At 40.8% G+C, this 19270-nt stretch overlaps 2 protein-coding genes across 3 annotated transcripts in view; both read left to right on the top strand.

Moving 5' to 3' along the window:
- Positions 1-1008: 1008 nt before the first annotated feature.
- fkbp8 (FKBP prolyl isomerase 8) lies at positions 1009-8036 on the top strand. 2 transcript variants are annotated; one of them, XM_083969490.1, is made up of 9 exons: positions 1009-1147; positions 1715-1985; positions 2174-2343; positions 2505-2593; positions 2982-3202; positions 3345-3517; positions 3605-3682; positions 6108-6248; positions 6530-8036. In XM_083969490.1, exons 2-9 carry the CDS (start codon positions 1727-1729, stop codon positions 6614-6616), a joined length of 1218 nt encoding a protein of 405 aa, XP_083825616.1. In that variant the 5' UTR covers positions 1009-1147; positions 1715-1726; the 3' UTR covers positions 6617-8036. The 2 variants fall into 2 exon arrangements, with proteins under 2 accessions (XP_083825616.1, XP_083825617.1); XM_083969491.1 differs by lacking the exon at positions 1009-1147 and adding an exon at positions 1208-1451.
- Positions 8037-8871: 835 nt separating this feature from the next.
- Positions 8872-19270, top strand: part of ell (elongation factor RNA polymerase II) — a 36535-nt gene continuing 26136 nt past the window's right edge. The window contains exon 1 of the mRNA XM_083970168.1: positions 8872-9032. Within this exon, the coding sequence (XP_083826294.1) occupies positions 8898-9032 (135 nt within the window). The 5' untranslated portion in view covers positions 8872-8897. The remainder of the gene's footprint in view (positions 9033-19270) is intronic.

Below are 19270 nucleotides of genomic sequence, written 5' to 3'. Positions count from 1 at the left end.
CTCCTGTACCATTTATGGTCCTTTCTGATGACACGGCAGTATTCAATATGAAGCAGTCTGTCTCTTGGGTTTGCTTTGTATTTCATGGTAGGATAGTTCAGAATCTTGTCTTAGGGACTTAGGTGTCTTGTGTAGGTAATAAAGATGTTCTTTGTATGTTTCTTTATATTGTAAAGTTTCTTTAGACTGAAAGAAAAACAGATAATTTGCTTATCAAAAAAGAAACAATGCATCAATAATAAATGTCATTTGATTTTTTCTCTGTGTTTGAATCTCTTTCTCTGAGCGCTCATTCAAACCCATATCCCTTGCACTACACAAAGTGAAGATTTATTCAGTGATAAGGACCAAATGAGACCTGCTGCACCTAGATTGTTGGAAAGAGTTGAGCTGTGTTGATTTCAGTTCTAACTTAAAACTGCATTGATCTACTTCCACACATAGCTTGCAAAAATACTTATCTTCTAATTTTAGGCCACCTGCAACTTTTATTACACCAATTTTATACCAGTTTTGGTTTGCGTTAAACGGATACTTCAACATTTTGGCAAATTTGCCTATGGCCATAATAAAATAATATAGTCATTGGAGTAGGTTCATAACTATCCCTTTAAACCCACATTTTACAATTTTGCTATCAAAATTAAATAGGGCATATCTTGTCTCAATTCCATCTAACTTAAATAAGATCCAAACTACGGAATGCAATAGGCCTATACACAGTAGCCTACAGTAGCCTACCATGCTGTGTAACTCTTATTTTATGGCACTTTTTAAGTAGGCTAGGCTACTTTCAGGAAGAATTGATTTTCTAAATTCAAAATCACCATCCATGAATACTGGGATAGGCCTCGTTGGATAAAGGCAAAGTTCATAATCATACATGTGTCATTATTTAATTGCACATGAGGACTCATATTATGAAAATGTCCAATGGCAGCACAGGAGCTCAAGGTTACCAGGAAGCATCTTGTTGTGATGACGTACAGACCGCGACGAAGTCAGTTTGACGGCGTCTATGCTGCAAAACACTCGCTTCCTATTGGTCTCTTGTTCACCAAGCATGAGCTGACTTCACCACTGTAAGCCGGAGGGAAGACAGCCCAGGACCAAAACAACCCCATCAGTAGATAACTAGTGTCTAAAGGTAAGCTTCAGTTTATCTTTGATAAAAGGTACTACCACAAGTGAATGACTCGCTCTCTCTGAAGTCGATACTAGCAGTGGCTCACTGTAAAACGAGACGAAACCGCCACATAATGGTCACTAACATGAGCTAACGGCTCAATGCACAGCGAGATTACAGCTAATGCTAGTTTGCCATCGCCAAGTAGCTTGTTGTTAGCTTGAGGAGCTAGCAGCAGGATAACTTCAGAAACTTCTGGAAACGTGTGCCTGGCTTGGCCACTGACTGATAAAAAAAAATATCGTTGAAGCAAAACACTAAACAGGTGAATGGCACTTGTTATCATATGTGAATGTATGTCGTTGTATACTTTGGTTTGGGGATAATAAGCGATTCAGTTTTGGTTGATTTCGGATGACAGCTTGTTTAATTGTTGCAAAAGCGACATGCATCACATTGGCTGAATCGCAAACAGCTATTCGTGTCTTATCTAGGGGCTCCGGGAAGTCCAGCAAGACAAGTTGGTTGTTTTTAACTTGGATTTCGTAAAATTACGGTATATCACAAATTGTTGACCTAATTCTTCAGATTTTACCTCCAATGACTGAAGAAGAGCAGACCATGGACACCTCTGACCTCCACGATAGTGCGGCATCGACCAAGAAGAATGGACGGACCTCGTTGCTGGACAGCGGGGAGGACTTTGAGGTCTTAAATGATGAGGACATTGATGACGACCCCCCTCCTCTGGAAGATGCTGGGGGAGGGAAGGGGAAAAACTCAGAGGAGTCTGACAAGACACATGCAGACACAGACTCAGACCCTCCAGGTCAAGTTGATGAATGGCTGGATGTTTTAGGTATGTGATCTCTGTACATTTAGGTGTTTCAATAGTTTTGGAAGGTTTTGTTGCCTAACCATGTCCACATACAAAATATTCCCAAATCGTCATGTTGGGCTTCTTACCTGTGGTAGCTCCACACACAGTGGACATAGATGAGTGCTGTATTTGTTTTAACTGGGGTTAATATCATCTCCTGTCCTCAGGTAATGACCAACTAAAGAAAAAAGTCCTGGTGGCAGGGCAAGGGCAAGACAGTCGGCCACAGAAAGGACAGAATATCAAGATTAATCTTAAAACATACCTGAAGGACGGGGCGCTGGTGGAGGAGCAGTCTGACGTCACTTTCACTCTGGGAGATGGTGATGTCATCCATGTAAAAACAGTTTCATTGCATAAGTTAAATGTTTCTCTTCAAGTTACAAATATAAAGAGATAATAACATTAGTTTGTGCATTTGTGTTATGTCAGGGGATATAAATCAGTGACAAATCATATTTGAGATATTTTGCTGCAGTAAGATTACTTTTCTTTCAGGCTCTTGATCTCACAGTGCAGCTCATGGAAATGGGAGAGAAGGCTCTCATCCAGACAGATGCAAAATATGCCTATGGTACCCGGGGGAGGTAGGCACTAGGCAGTTTGTTTTAATCCAAGTAATTAAGGCTTTATGGCTTTAATGTAAATAAAAACATCAATTCCTTTGTAAGTTGTAATTTCAAACAAAAAAATTGCTGCTTATTTTTAAGTAATAGTTATGTTTGAACTCATAGGGATATGTACATATACTGTTTTAAATCTGGGTAAAACCGTGTTCACTGGGATATGTGACACTTAAAAATCCCTGTACGTAATCAAGTCATTGCCTTTTTCGTCCTTATTAACTGAAATTTGTGGTGATTCTGCCCTTTGCATAGATATGTAACAGTTGAAAATCCTTGTATGTTAATCTTGTGATTCATGCATTTTTCTTCCTTAGTTCCTTAAATTTCCTGTTATTATGCCCCTTGCCAGTCTTGAACCCGAGGTGCCCCCCAATGCTGAGCTATCCATAGAAGTGCAACTGCTGGAAGCTACTGATGCTCCAGATCTGGAGCTGCTGCCCCCTGCAGAAAAGATTGCCCTTGCCAGCCACAAGAGAGAGAGGGGCAATGTTCATTATCAGCGTGGGGATTATGCTTTTGCTGTCAACTCATATAGCATTGCCCTGCAGATAACAGAGTCTAGTTCTAAAGGTGAGATACGGGCCAGGGAATCAGGAGTCTGCATAAAGTTTAATCACTGTAATCACTTCATGTCATTTTTAGTTTGAGGTTGATAATTTTTTCAACTCGTTTTCATCTTACTTACGTTTTGTCGTGGTTGTTTCCACTGCAGTCGACATTAGTCCGGAGGAGGAGAATGAACTGATGGACGTGAAAGTGAAATGTTTGAACAACATGGCTGCTTCTCAGCTGAAACTGGACCACTATGATGCAGCACTTAAATCTTGTGTCTCAGCTCTGGCGCACCAGCCGGAGAACATAAAAGCACTTTTCCGCATGGGCAAGGTACATGTGGTTTATGTTCTTTCACTTTCTCTTTTCAGTCTCCAGTAGATTATTTTATGAACTTTTAATTGTGAATTTTCATTCCAGGTATTGGCCTTGCAAGGGGAATACACAGAAGCCATTCAAACTTTAAGGAAGGCGCTGAAATTGGAACCAAGTAACAAGGTATTTTTGTACACAGCTTTCAGTATGGCGAAAGTGCAGTTCTTTCTTGTGACCAGTAGATGGTGCCATAGGGCAAAATACCACATCACTTAATTTAGCAGTGCAAGGTCAGGTGGACTGCTGATTCATCATTTCAGAGGATCTGTTTTCATGTTGTTGCTGTAAATAGGTTTGCCCTGCAGCCGTATCTAATGCCCAGCAACTGTTCCCGTTCCTTTGCTTATACAGTCAGGTATATGTGCTTGTTTGGCTACACAGGGCCATTTGACAGAATTCAGCTGAGTGCGTGGGTTTCTTGGATTCGCTGTAAACTATAGCCGCATGTACTCATGCCCAGAATCCCCCACTTCAATCCTACACCAATCTGTCAAGCAGCACATGCCCCGGCCATCACTTTTCATCCAATACATGCAATATAAATATATAATGTTCTACTGCATTTCATAATGGTACATTATGAAATTAAGGGCTCTGTTTCCAGTTGGATATCTGAACAATAAACCTGCATGTTGTGCATATGCACTACCAAGCCTTTTTGACTGCCAGACATTTGACATTAAATAACTGCCACAATTGTGTATGTTGGAAATTTTATCGATTTGTTAACAGATTTTGAATTTGATATTAGATTTGTTGCATAAATGTTAAAATTAACTTATCTTTGTACTGAAATAATGAAAAAACTCTCTAAATAACCCCATGTTCTAACAGCAAGTAGAGTGGGTGTGCTTAAGTGACAATACAAGAATGCTCCCATTATAATCAATGTGGCGGTCTTAAACAGGCGCAGGCGTCATGGAGTGACAAGATGACGTGCTCTCTCTCCCTTCTCCCAGCATTGATGAGACATGCTGTCTGCATTTTTTTTTACACCAGTGTCAGCTGTACACGCCCTCTATCTTCAACTCGGATGGATGAGGGGAGATTTATTGTGTCTGTGGTTTGTTTACTTTTTGACATGGCGTGCAGACTTGACAGTTCCGGTATAGACAGCCTCAGACAGCTTCTGCGCGGTTTTTGGAGACAGAGATGCTGTTTAACAGGATGTTAAATGTTTGTTTAGCCTACTTCATCATTTGTCTGGGAACAGGTCAATGTTGTGTCATTTTTGTCATTTTGGTGTGAAACTGGTTGCCCACTATTGGTACAGCCTTGCCAAAGGTGCCCTGTTCTAATACTGTGCCAGTAAATGCGCCAGCTTGCTCTTAACGGTATAAAGGAATATGACAAATCCTCATGGTACAGACTCTCCGATCCTTACTAGTGCCAAGTTCACAGTACACGATTTTCCACTTGACAACAGTTTTTGAAGATCCTGAAGAAAAGCCTCAGATCAGAGTCAAGAGTCTGCGTGAAAACAGGCTGTATATCAGGACCTGTTGGGGAGTCGAGATTCAGTCGTGTTAGAAGTGTTGTGGCTTGGTTGTGACTGGAAATGATTGCAGCAATGGGCTCCAGCTTATGAGAGCACAATACATGAGGTGATGAAAAACCCAGGGGGAGAGCAGTACAACAAGAATCCCTGCTGCCCGTGAATCCCAGTCCACTCTCTCACAGATATTCTCTTTTTTTCCCCTTCCTCAGGATTCCTTTCATTTTGCAGAAATGCAATTTTGGATGAAAAAAAAAAATTGGTGTGCATGGCATGATGTCATTTATTGTGTCACTGCTCTCATTTGTCTTCATGGTAAACAAGATCAAGCTGATGTGTTGGGGATTCCCCTTGGTGTAAGGTGCCACCCCCCCGGTGCCCATCATCCATCATGTAGTGCTCGTGATTGTACGACAGACGGTTGTATGACTAGTCAGACTGACGACTTTGAAAGTCATGTAGTGTGTACATCGCATAAGGGAGACTGCAATCAAATATAGAGTCAACATTGCTCCATTAGTTCTTTGAGGCACGTTTCTAAAGCATAATATAAACACTTTTCTGTGTGGTTTGTTTAGTCACTCGCCAGCTTTAAGAGCAGTGAAGTGACTCAGATATGAGAAAATGCTGGAACAATCATTGAACCCATATCCTGGTATAATTGTGTGGACATGTGGGCTAAATGGAAGGCTAATTTATGTGATGCAAGCCTGTGATTTCTTGTAAGACAACAAAGGAACAGCATAAACATTTGTTCCAGTATTTGTTCATGTCAATCCTTTAATCAATACTTCACCCATCCATCGTGATTGAAGGAAAATGACTGGTCTTATTCCTTCTGAAAAGGCCTCGTGACTTTATGTCTTCATGCTTTTTGGACCCATACTGTCACCCTGACATATTCTCACTAAGAAGGAAATTAGTCTTGGTTTGTAAGTACAGCAGTAGGACATTGTATCTCACATAGTGGTATAGTTTGTTGGCAGAGTAGAGTGGGGTTTGTATATTGGACTAGAGCCTGTAACACCTATTTGCCTTGTCTGTCCTGTCTAGACTATCCATGCTGAGCTCTCCAAACTGGTGAAGAAGAACTCGGAGCAGAGAGGAGCAGAGCAGGCGATGTATAAGAAGATGCTGGGAAATCCCACCAGTGGCAGCGGCAACATGCAGAAACACAGGGCCAAGTCCTCATGGGTGAGACAGTCCTTCCCTGAGAAAACAAATGTGTAAAAATGTTTCAAATTTCAGGGTTAGTATACAGCTTGAAAGTCAGGCATGATAATGCTGCTGCTGCTGATGTGCTCACATGCATGTTTTTTTTGTAGTGATAGGTATGTGAACCTCAAGGGAACTTCAATGGGGGTATTAAACCGGGAGCGTCAGTAATGAATGAACTTAATTTGTGCTTTTCACTGTGTCATTATTCGACCTACTTAACATGCACTCTCTACTCGTTTGTTCCTTTATTTCCCCAGGGTCTCAGCTGGAAGTGGCTATTCGGTGCCACTGCAGTGGCCATCGGCGGTGTAGCATTATCCGTTGTCATAGCTGCTAGAAATTGAACCAAGCCTGTTGTGATGGCCTGACCAAGCCCCTGCAATGTGAAAGCCTACACATAGAAGCACATCTGGCAGTGCCTTCTGACCTTTGGTCAAAGGGGGTGGAAATGTCAGTCGGTCAGTTGCCTCTTCAGTTGTCACTCTCCTTTCTCTGCTATGTTTGAGAAGTATATGTGACAAATTAGTAAAACATCAAATATTTGCATATGGGAAATGCATTTCCAACTTAATAAATGTGTAGGTTTATGCATATCTGTCACATTGCCAGACACTGTTTTCTTTTGCTGCCATTGTTTTGTTCTTTTTTTCTTTTTTCTTGGTTAGTTGATGTTGGAAATTGATTATTTGAGTATTGAAATGAAAAGTAATTAATCATAGATAGAGGCTATTTATAAAGTATTTTTCACATTATAAATTAATTGTGGTATGGTCCAATGTTACGCTATAGTTTGAATTTGTCAAATTGTGCAGTTTAATTGATGCTTCCTATTCAAGAGAGAATGTGATTCTACTTTGTTATGGTACAATGTTTAATGTTACCTGGTATAATGCAGATACTTTTCAGGTTAACACACTGGCAACACTTTTCTTGTGTTCAAGCTCTCTCACCCTTTTGAAGATTGTACTGATACACTGAGTGACCAGAAAAATATAAACAGTCAGTTCCATTGTGTGTATTTAGGCTGAGGTCTGTGTTGAGACTGAGAGACGGTCCTAGATTTGTATCCACCTCATTAGCATAAATGGGGAAACAAAAATGTCACAACATAATGCAGTTAAATGAGACGCCAACAAATAGCAGCCTCAAAAAGTACCATGGAATTGAATTAATGCATGTCTGACATGTCAGCAAGTAAGAAAAGTATGGTATCAATATACATGACTGCTGTATGGGATTGCAATGCAATGTTTCTACACTCATGGTCACTTGTGTATATGTACATAAAAGCATCAGCTAAACTTTATATACTGTACTTTCTGTTCATCATTCCTAAAATTATTTCTTCATTTAAACCATTTTATTTTGAATGAGGTACAGTTATCTATAAAGCAAGCACAGAAAATGGTACTGGAGTTTCTCAGTGATGTGGCTATGAACTATGCTGAAGGAGAGTTTATTTTAATTATCTAATTCCAGGCAATGGCACCACATTTTTGGATTATAAAGACCAAATGTTGAAGGATGACCCTTCAAGTATGATGTTGTGAGTGTTTTTTGTTTCTCCCGAACATTTATTCTTGTGAAGTTTTCCTTAAATTATGCTCAGTTAGGTGTTAATTTATTGTTATTGTTATTATCTTGCATACAGTAAATGTGATGCCAAGGGTAGATGGTTGTCCTACATAGCCAAAAGTTGTATAAAGTCTGGATGACAAAATGATCATAAATGTTCCTGGCATTCCTTGCTTTTGTTAATTTTATATCCATAACAATAAAAGTTGTCTGTTAAGAAACTATGGTCTTCTTTTCAAATTTTTGCTTGTACCTATGTTTGATATATCAGAGACATCCTTTTTTAACATTTTCCAGCTGTTAACTGATTTTATGTGGTGTTCCTGGCCCACTTGCTTTATAAAACTGGCCTTGGAGGATTGGCTATCAGTGCCCAGTGGTAATGTCTTGTATTAGACAGATACATCTTCCATAAAAAATGAAATGCAGAAACTATTCACAACAATAATCTTGTTTTGAAGACAAGATAACAAGGAGTCATTGACATGCCATAAACATTCAGTGTTTACATTTCTCCAGTTTCATTCGGTTACAGTGGGACATTCCCATTTTTCTGGATATTTGCGTGTGTGTTTCCAGACATTGACGTGTCGCTGACGTAATAAGATGACCTGTCGTTTCCCTCTTCCTACGCATTACTGATGTGCAGTGCTAGTCTCTAAATGCTGTGAGAAGTGTTTACTTCGTTACCAATTATTTATTCTAAAATATATTCACAAAATGGAAGAGGGCAGATCAGTAACACAAGTTTATTCATTTGTTGCCTACGACTAGTTGTACATTTAAGTAAAGTCGATTATAAATAACGTTGACTGTTCAACAATATTTTTTAAATTGTTATTATTTATTGCTATTATGTGGGGGTTTTTTGTTGTTTTTTTACAATGTAAATGTTGTTTTTTCAGTATTGAACATGTGTCTATATAGGGCTTCGTTACTGCTCAGTGACTTCATCATCAGTGACCGGTCATTGAATATTCATTGAAAAGCAACGGGAGTTCTCGGTTTACAACAGAGTGCGTCCGTGCGCGTGGTGGGAACGGTAGCAAGATGGCGGCGCTGAAGGAGGAGCAGTGCTACGGACTGTCCTGTGGAAGAGTGAGCAACGGCAGCAATGTATCTGTCTTTCACGTTAAACTCACTGACAGCGCACTGAAGGCGTTTGAAGGCTATCAGAGCGGCAAGGTAAGTGGCCGTTTTCGGTAAGCGTGGCATTTTTGGTTTGGCGTTTGAAGTCTTGTCCCGGCGGCTGTGACAGGCAGAGTGAGGTCAGTCGCCCCGCTCTGACTGCTGCTGCTGCGGCTGCTGCCTTCATGCTGCGTTACACCGCCTCAGCAGCTCAGGCTGGCCGAGCCCCGGAGCCCGGGCGGTGCGGCTTCACTAACTGTCCAGTTTAACGGCCGCCAGGTCTGTTGCGAGGGCGGCCGTTGGGCTAACTGTTCGGCGTTCCGAAGCTACACCCAGACTCACTCCACACCGACTGTTGAACACTGTGCTCGGTCATTTAACAAGCTCAGTGCCACTACACACTGAGCCCCCTTCACTTTATTTGTATTTTATTTTATTAAGGTGTGTATTTTAAGTTGTAGCAACAGTTTCAAATTGATCTCGTTGATAGGTCGACTCTGAGGATAGCTGTGACGATTTTAAGAGAAAACAAGGAGCAACTTACTCTAACGTAAGCGGATGTTTCCAGAAAAGTTTAAAGCTGTCAAAAAATCAGGCAAAAACCTTGCTAGCTAAACTAGCAACACATGATTGTTAACAGCGAACCTAGACGTGTAAGCTCTGTTTACCAGCTAACTATATTTATTTTTCAGTCGTTAAGTGTGAAAAAGTGTCGCCTTGGTTGAGTGCATAATGACAACATGCTGAATAATTTGGAAAAGTACCTAGTATTCATCCCGAAAGATGGCCATCTCCTTTCCCAACCCCCTCACTAAAAGGCTCATGTTCACCTCACAGCTGCAGATGTACCTCAAAGTTATTTAACAGCTAATTCAACACATTTTCTTGTCAGGAAATGAGTAGAATTTAAGCTATAGTCTTTGAAAAGGCTCTGCTTTTACTGCTCCCTGCTTAGCTTCTTGTGTCGAGAGCTATAAGTCTGGTGATGGCCATCTAATGTTTCAGCTTCTATAAATATTTGACAGGGAAAACCTGGCAGGCCAGGAGGAAAGGGCCTTATCGCCAGCTTCAGTAGCTGTGTACAGCACGGCTGCAGCTGATAACTTTTGTGACAGGTAATTGAGGCACTAGTAGTAGTAGTAGTAGTAGGAAGCCTGTTAATTAAAAAAGTTGGTGACACATGGAAGACATTGTCAATATAGGGAAATCACCTTCCTCTTCAAGACATGTCACTGTGGCTGCAGTAATTACATTGGCAGAGGCTTTATTTGTCCTTTATAGTTGTAGATTAGATTGTTCTTGCATTTGGGTAATTGCACATCACAGTAACAGGCTGTATTGTTTTGTGCTTTTGAATTATAAGAAGAATGGTCGATTGAAAATGCGAGTTTGCACTGTTGCACTGAACTTTTGATGCTGATGATTCAGTTTGGCTGTTACCCCAAACTCACCTTACCCAAAATACCATATAAAACCATGAACAATTTGGATATTTTTTTGTACAAACTGACGAAAGTACTAAGAAATGTACAAAGTTGTGGTTCCTATATTGACAAATGTAGGCAAAAAAAGAAAAAAGCATACAGTCACATGGATTTGCACTGCTATTTTATCATACTTGTGATTCAGCATAGCATCTTAATTTGTGACTTGGCTTCTACAGAGTTAAAGCAGAAGTGAGTGATATATTTGTGTTAATATAAGTCTTAAATAGTTATATCTTCCGACAGCAATCACTTACATAGAGTGTTTGGACTGAAACACGGGTCTCTCAGTCCCTCTGCTCTGCTCTGAGCCGAAGAGAAAACATTTATCGTATCCTACAGTTTTTATCCAATGAGGAGAGAGAACGGCATGCAGGGCTGTGTGTGCAGCCAAGGAACGCCGTGAATGTGGTGACGTAGCGACGAGGACTGTTATGGTGCGTTCAAGGAAACTCGTATTTTTCCGACCGTGAAGTGGTACCAGTTCGATCTGGTACGAGTTCACCGGTCGGAAGTTACGAGTGGCCGTTATAGTGACTTTCACCGGTAAAACAGGTCGGAAAAACACGAGTGGGTTGCCTGGAACGCTACAAAGTCGTAAGTTGTGACTTGAAGCTGTAATTTACGATTTCAAAAGCCTGCCTGGAACGCAGCATTAGCGAAAACGACCGGATCACTCACTTCTGCTTTAATATTGACACCAGGGCTTTTCTTTAGGGGTTGAATCTTGCTGTCTGTTCGCTGGGCTTTTGTTGACCTATACAATGTTTACTGAAGAAGGAAGTTGGAATTTGGTTTCAGAGTAAGATGTACCTTTATTGAAAGGTTAATCTTGTGTAGGCTTGCAGAATCACTTCCCACTCAAATTGTATTGGTCGCTGTGCGTGTAGTGTACTGTACAACTTTTTCCCCGTTCGCCAAGTTCAACCCCTTTACTCACGAGTCCTGATAAGATCGCAGCCAGTGAGTAATCAAATGCAAGTGTTTGGAGTAGTAGAGTGATGCATGGATGTTGCATCATTTGGGGGGTAGCCTATATCACATTTGCGTGAATCAAATGTACCGGTATGCTTTTTGTGGGGTAGGGGTGTCTCTGTTGAAAAATTTGGAAGGTGAAATCTCAAATTTGGTAGTTTGAATTTGGTTTGTTTTCAGTTTTCTGTATGCACTGAAGTACTTATTGGTGATATATGACAACACAGTGTGTTCCCTTTCATCGGACACACACGAGGAGCTCACGGGCATAAAGACACTGTGATCATGACTGTTAACAGCTTTTGTTGTAGTCACAGTAGCTTCACACAACGATGGATGATGAGCATACATCAAACTGCCCATCTGACAGACGGTAATTAAGCATAGGTGGAGGTGTGGCACATGTCTAAATTAACTACATTATATTATGTTAGCATACTGTCCTCAGTCAGCCACACAGATGCACATTTAAAGTGCAAGTGTTTGAATTGAGACAGCAGTTAAATGACGAGTGAGTAGTGCAAATATATTAAGACTCTCAGCTAACACAGACCCACATTTGTACAAACACAGATTGGCCAAAAAATATCTTGTGATGCTTTAAAAGATTTGATCCATGTTGGAGTGAGATCACTACAAGCTTTGGGCTCATTTGTTTCTGCTCATGTTTTTCTCTGTTTTCACATCAGGTCAGGGAATACAGGAAAATCTACTCCAGGCTAAACTAAAACATTGAACTGGCTCACTGGAGATAGTTAAGATATGCATAATATTCACTCACTGTCCAAGTTCAGATAGACTGGAAATAGCAACTTAGTTAATGAGCTTGTTTCTCTTAAAGGATTACGTGCAGTCTAAAAGAAGGAATCTGAAGATTTTCTTTTTAATTGCTCCCGTTTAGTAGTTCTGTCTGTCCCCGCATCGCCACGGCAGCGATGAATGGGAGTGGACCGATCTCACGCTGTTAAAGCTGTTTACATCACTCAAAACCGCTTTTTTCCCACAGACAGCATCAGATGGCTATTCAAACATACACCAAGGGATTTTACTTCAAGCAAGCGGACATGTTTGTAAACAGAGCAAAGTCTCGCGAAGTCAAGTGAGAGTCAAGTTGACAGCTAACTATGTTTACAGGTCATCTGAAGCTCTCCTGTTTGTTTTATCAACAAAGGAACATCAACTCAGAGCCACAACGTCTTCATAGCAGTGAGAGTAAGTCTGGATATTGTTTGTTTGTTCTACCTGTAAACATACTGAGCGTGTCAACTTGACTCTCGCGCGAGACTTCGCAAGACTTTGTATTACAGCTCCCTTCACAAACATGTCGGCTTTCTTGAAGTAAACAAACCCCTCAGTGTATGTTTAAATAGCCATCTGACGTTGTCTGTGGAAAACTGGGTTTTGGGTGATGTAAACAGCCTAAGATCAGTCTGCTCCCATTCATCGCTGCCGTGGTGATGTGGAGACAGACAGAACTACTGCATAATAGTAGTTCAAAAGAAAATCCGCAGATTCATTCTTTTACACCTAAAATATTTAGGAAACTATAGCTCCAGGTTGAATTTGCCTGGAATTGTCCTTTAACATTAACCATTGCACGAGATGAAATATATTAAAGGGTAATTATTAACACACATGCAACCATAGTATATTTGAGCTTGCTTTCAGTGTGGCCTGGGTATCTTTAACGGGAGTTGAGCCCCTCTGGCTTCCTCATAATTCAAACACTGGCCGGCACCCAACGTCAGGACTGAGCTGGGAACTCGGTAAAGGAAGAGGAAGGGAGCCACAGAATGACACATGTCTTCCAATGTAAAACTTGTGGTGAACACTGTAAACAGACAAAGCTGGTAAGGTTTATTATGACCCCAGTTGTGTTGCTGTTTGGACAAGTCCACTCCACCAGATACTTTATTCATGTTGTTTCAGGCCAGCACACTGTGAAGCACAGCAGCTCCGATAAATTGTAGGCTCTAGCTAGCAACAGAAATGCAGTGGGAACAGCTAAACTTTAATTGTCAATAGATGCATTGTAAAGTCACTACATTATGCTACAATGTAGGAGATCAAGACATAAAATGTTTACAGGCTTGATTCCCCTCCAATGTAAGCTAACCAAATGCTAAATGTTGGCTCAGATGCGAAGCTGATTCAGTTCGGCTGTCCAGTAGCCAATGCCATCGTACTAAGAAGCTCATGAAAAATTGTGTGTAGTTGTTGTGTGTTTGTCGGTGTGTTGTGCAACTGCAGTCAAGTAGCAGTATTTCAGCTTCCTGTATGAGACGTGAGTGTCGGCCGGTTCCTCTGTTGGAACGTCTGAGGACAGAGTGAACTGGAGCTCCTGCTGCGGGACTGGCAGCCCAGAGACTCACTTTTTCTTTTTTTACCGGCTGTGACATAAGCAAGGAAATGAGTAAGGCTATTTGAGCGTCATCAAGCTGAAGGTTATGTAGAGTGCAGATAAAAGTTTATATATAATTATGTCTCTGGATGATTGTCGTTACAGCACAGAATTGGGGGGGGTACACAGTGTTTAAAATAGTTTGATTTCATAGTGTTCACTGTTTTCAATTTCTTCATTACAGCCAGAACAGCCAGTTTCTCATATTCTCGAAATGCAGCCCACAAAAATTAAAACTAGAGCAGTGAACTAAAATATTGAGCCTGTCTCGTATATAAAGCGAACATTCAGAGGCTGCCCTGGAAAGCTTGCATATAAACTGACAATAAATCTCATGTGCTGGCACTGCAGTATTATACTGGTGAGAGATGAGTAGCGCCATTTGAATGTTCAAACCTTTTGTTGGCCCAAGTCACATCTTTTGTCTTGCGGTGAGGTAATGGATTTGTGATAATAAGCAGGGTGCGTGGATTTTACATTCTTAAGGACAAGCATCACACTAGTGGCACCCATCTTGTGGCTGGCAGTCTGCTGTGTTGCATTAAAATCTTAAGCCCTGGAATGAATAGTCACTAAATGTAATGAACCTTTAATGATGAATGATCTTTAAACTAGTTCTTGGCTTGATGCATGTTTAAGCTAACTCTGCTGTATAGGTGAATGTTGTCAATGCCACCAGGCAAAAGGACACAACATTAACCCTGTCATGGCAGTTAAGTTCTAGTGAGTAGCCTAATGGTTGTCGTCGAGTTGCTAAACACCTAAATTATGTAGTTAAGCCAAATCTTAATGTGAAGTTTCAATCTTCAGTTTTGTTTGATGAGCTTTTCATGTTGTCAACACTGAAAGGAATGTGAGTCAGCTTGCATTTAGGTTTCTTTGGCAGGTAGCTAAGCGCCTTTTGATTATTGCAAATGATCTGTTTTTATGGATAAGACCGTGACGCCCTCTCCAGAATCTATTTTATTATTATAAAAAGAATAAGATGCAAGAGTTTTTTTTTCACTATCAATCCTCAGTCAAGTACTTTCAGTGACGGGCTATAGGCTTCGAGGCTTTAAGCAGGTCAGTTTACATCAAGCCAATTCTGTTCCTTTGCCTGGCTGCCATCCCCCCTGTCTCGACCCCTATGGGAATGGTATGGGAAGTAATGGAGACTGAGTGGGGATTTTGTTGCTTGATGCTGGGCAGCCTGTGCCAGTGCTATGGTTATTTAAGGAATGCTGACTCCCCAGTTTTAGCAGATCACGGGGCACTGCAAGAGATGACCATAACCACTAAGGCCAAATTTGACTCTAAATGTCATAGTGTTCCTCTGTCCAGTCAGTGGCAGCGTTGCCACAAGTGACCATGTCAGCCTGGTGTCACTGCACATAGAGAAGACTCACTGACCTGCCGTGTAGTTTCCGAGAGATCAGCCAGTGCATAGGTCATGGTTTGGTCTTTAGTCTGCAAACACACTCGGTGCCTGTGGGTTTGACCAGTATTGGAGCAGTATGATGCTCTAATCATGACATTCACTGGATCGCAACAGTGAACCTAACCATTCATTTTGACATTTGACTTGAATCATACCTTTTAAGGAATCTCTGCTGACTCCATGCAAGACTGATAATGAAAGGAGATCCCTCTTATTTTCTAATGATGCAATCTGTCATTGTGATTCTAGTTTCCTTTTGAGCACAAATTACTATGTCAGCCGAGTTGCCATTACTTTTTTCTTGTAATTGCACAAAGAAAACAAAATTTGCCAGGTCCAGAGAGCCCGGTCCTGACCAGGTTATCTTCAGAGTTTAATCATAAAATCGGCTAAAAGCGCCACTGTTTCACTATTTAACTAATTTACAGCTGGCGTCACCTTTACTTTGAAAGTCCAGTGGAGCTGGATCAGAACAGAGCATTTTACGGAGGGAGAGATCACGCTGATCCGCTGCTGTTGACTTTCTCTCTGAGCGTCTCCGCCTACAGTTGTTCTCCTCACCCATTGAGCTGTGCGTCAGTAGGTCATTATATATTAGGCTATAGCCTATATTTTAATTTTACAGTTAGTCACCACTGGAAGAAGTTGTGCGCTCGCAGCACATCAGATAATCAGATGGATAATCAGTAAAGTTAATGATTTCACTTAAAGCAGATATCAGTGGAATGTTTTTGTTAATATAAGTCCTAAATAGTCCTATTTTCCGTCAGCAATCACTTACATGAAGTATTTCAGCCTAAACACGAGTCTCTCCGTCACTCTGCTCTGCTGTAACCCGAGGAGAAAATTTTCCTTGTGGGATACAAGTGTTATCCAATGAGGATAGAGAACGGCATGAAGGGCTGTGTGTGCAGCCAAGGGATGCGCGTGAATGTGGTGACGTAGCACGAGGACCAATTGATGCCTGACAAGGGCGGGGGCTGCTAACTCATGGTGCGTTCAAAGAAACTCGTACTTTGTGTTTTTCCTTCCTGTGAAGTCATACCAGTTCGATCTGGTACGAGTTCACGGGTCGGAAGTTACGAGTGGCCGTTATAGGGAACTTTCACAGACAACAGGATGGTAAAAACACGAGCTACGGGTTACCTGGAACGCTACCAAGTCGTAGTTGTGACTTGAAGCTGTAACTTACGGTTTCAAAAGCCTGCCTTGAACGCAGCATTAGCCGAAACGGCCGTGAAGCTGATATCTGCTTTAATGTGTCCATGAATAAATTAATTTTGATGTTTCAACTGTTACAGTATGTCAGTGTTGCCCAAATGCAAATCTTGAATAAGTCTACGATGTTTTCACATTTAAAAAGGTCTTTGTTGTCTAGACAATATGAGATTTGCTTGTAGCCACAGCACCTAAAAAAACCCCACTGTAATCTATTTTCATACGCACACACCCAGCCTCGCTTTCAATAAAACACACACTCGTATTCTATAATTGCGATCAGTGAAATATATGAAAACAATATAAAACACAATTTAAAATGACAGTTGTTGTTGCTCTAGTGTATTTAGTTTAAATGAATAAAGCTTCATATTTAAAAGTAGCGCAATGTTCAGCTGTCAGAAATTAAAAGCAGCCTCCTCTCTTGTCATATTTGCAGCAACACTGTTGCTTCAGGCTGCGATCACGCTTTTTTGTATCGCTCAAACTCTCCATTAAAACAACCTGCTCCGCTTGGTTGAAATCAGCCCGTTGTCACTAAATTTCATGCGGAAGTAGAATCATGACGCCAAACGCCCCTTTTGATGTGAACGCGCACAGAGCATGAAGCTGAGAGCCGGATTTAACAAACCAAGTTGATAACCAGCTTCGTAGTACCGTGGTAACTCGGACCGGGGCTTGAGGTTTTGTTGAGCTGCATCATGAACACAAAGCTTGGCCTCTGCTGTGAGACAGCATGTCTATAAAAGACTGATGTCTAACACTTCTTTTAGTTACATGGTTGAATTCAAAGATACTTGTTGGTTATTATGTGATTCTTCACCTGAAGCTGCTGGTAACACTAGTAATGAACTTTGCTATTCTTTACCATGGAAATTGAGTTGCATGAAAAGATTTTTGTGTAAGTAGAGAAACGATATTTTTAGTCAATGTTTGGCTATCGGAGGTGTTTGGGTTTTTTTGTTGACCGATTTTGTCTGTTTATTTTGTTTTGTAATTCCAGGATGTGACACCAAAAATGTTTTCACAGTCATGAAAAGATGAAATGATACATCAAGAGAACTTGCAAGTCTGCTAGCAACTACTAATGTCTGCTAAGTCATCACTTTCACATCGCTTTTGTCAAGGCCTCAGATTACCAGAAGCACACAGCTGTTAGAGGAATTAACCCAAGAGAGTTTTGTTTACAAAGTTTGAAAATAGTGATACTGACTTTTGTTTTCAGTTAAGGTTTTCAGTTTTCCTCTTTTTTGATGAGGTTGGTGGTGGTACATGGTACATTGATACCACATTTATGCAATACACTAACAATTTTTATTTTGTGTACATGTGGTTTGGTTGTTGCTTTGGAGCTGATAAAAAGGCAAAGTTCAATAGTGGCACATCCAAGTGCAACCTTGATGTTATGGCTCTCCAACATGGATAAATCTGAAAACAAAACTGAGCAAAACAATTATGTCGTAAGACAATAATGTCAGTGTAGCCGGTCAAACCATACACCTTGTTGTCAGTCTGTATCACAGTTTATCTTAAATAATGTTTATATTGTGCAATCTTAGCATGAGGGTTTACAATTGATGTCCCAGAGTACAGTAGTACTGCATTGTCATGAGTTAAACTAAATGATTGTCAGCTGAGGTTTAATCTGACAGGGCTATATGGAGAAACTGTATTGCTCTGTATACCGGATGGTTGCTCTACTGCACCATTTTGCTAACCCAAAGAAATGATTGAAGAGATAAGTATTTCGATCTGTGATACATTATGTAGGATAACATTTTTTGATAATGAAGTATGCGTCTGGTTGCTTTTTCACTCTTTTGCTAACCCTCCTTTTGGCCATGTGCATTTGTTTTTAACGAAGCCAGCAAGAAAACAATCAATAGAGTGGTAGATAACGTTATTCATCATATGCATTAAGATGTGTGTAGTCGGAAGATTACGGGTTATGGGGCGCATTTGTGTCGTGGTGACCCCGAAACGAGAGCCAGGACACCAGGTCGGTGGCACTGATCTTGCAAGGTTGTTTTTTTCGGCCAAGAGACGCTACATTGAAGTCAGAGAGCCTCCACTCTCCCCGTTGCAAGTAACAAGTAATTTATTACCATTACTCCAAAGCTGTTTAATTAAGGTAAAAAAAATGTAGCATAGTTAAGGTAAAAATCCTGCACAGTTCCTCTTTAAGCACCACATAGTTGTTGCAGAAGTCGTGGGACTAGAGACATAAATATTTCACATTAATAATTCAAAAAGATAGTTTTGTATTTGTAACATGAAACTGATGTACTGATCGTTCCATACAACTAAGAAGTGGTGTAAAACAAAAGAAAGTTGCACTGCCATTTCAAACACAAGATCAAAGGTAACTCGGCATTCATCAGATGAAAAACTGGTAAAAGCAGCAAAGGGTTTTTTTTCCTAGTAATGAAGAGCCACTTGCAGTAAATACACGAACAAGTAGGTCCAATTAAGCCTAGTGTTCTCCCTCAAATACTCCTCTGACACTCCTCCTCTGTCACAGCTCTGTCACAACTATTAAACCACATTTCACACACAGGACACACTCAACAAGGATGCAGGCACACTGAATATTGAGAGTAGGAACATGCCGTACCATTTCACCCTCACACAGTGCGTGGCACAAAGTGCTCTTTCCACCTCTGAAATCCTAGACAGGTGGAACATCTCATCAGTGTGACATTTATTCAGCTGAACACCGCACAATTTGGATGACATTCCTATAGGGATTTAGACATGGCTATAACGGTGTGCTTTACTACAAAACAAAGAAATCTTT

The sequence above is a fragment of the Trachurus trachurus genome (genome assembly GCF_905171665.1).
Source record: "Trachurus trachurus genome assembly, chromosome: 4".
Lineage (NCBI taxonomy): Eukaryota > Metazoa > Chordata > Actinopteri > Carangiformes > Carangidae > Trachurus > Trachurus trachurus.
The sequence above is the reverse complement of the archived record's forward strand: the minus strand, read 5'-3'. Positions and strand labels throughout refer to the sequence as shown.

What these genes read in the sequence shown, in the direction of transcription:
- fkbp8 (XM_083969490.1), top strand. Translation starts at nt 1,727, where the DNA reads ATGACTGAAGAAGAGCAGACCATGGACACCTCTGACCTCCACGATAGT. An exon ending in GCCTATGGTACCCGGGGGAG is followed by an intron (nt 2,594 to 2,981) that starts GTAGGCACTAGG and finishes GCCCCTTGCCAG; the next exon opens with TCTTGAACCCGAGGTGCCCC. An exon ending in CACTTTTCCGCATGGGCAAG is followed by an intron (nt 3,518 to 3,604) that starts GTACATGTGGTT and finishes TTTTCATTCCAG; the next exon opens with GTATTGGCCTTGCAAGGGGA.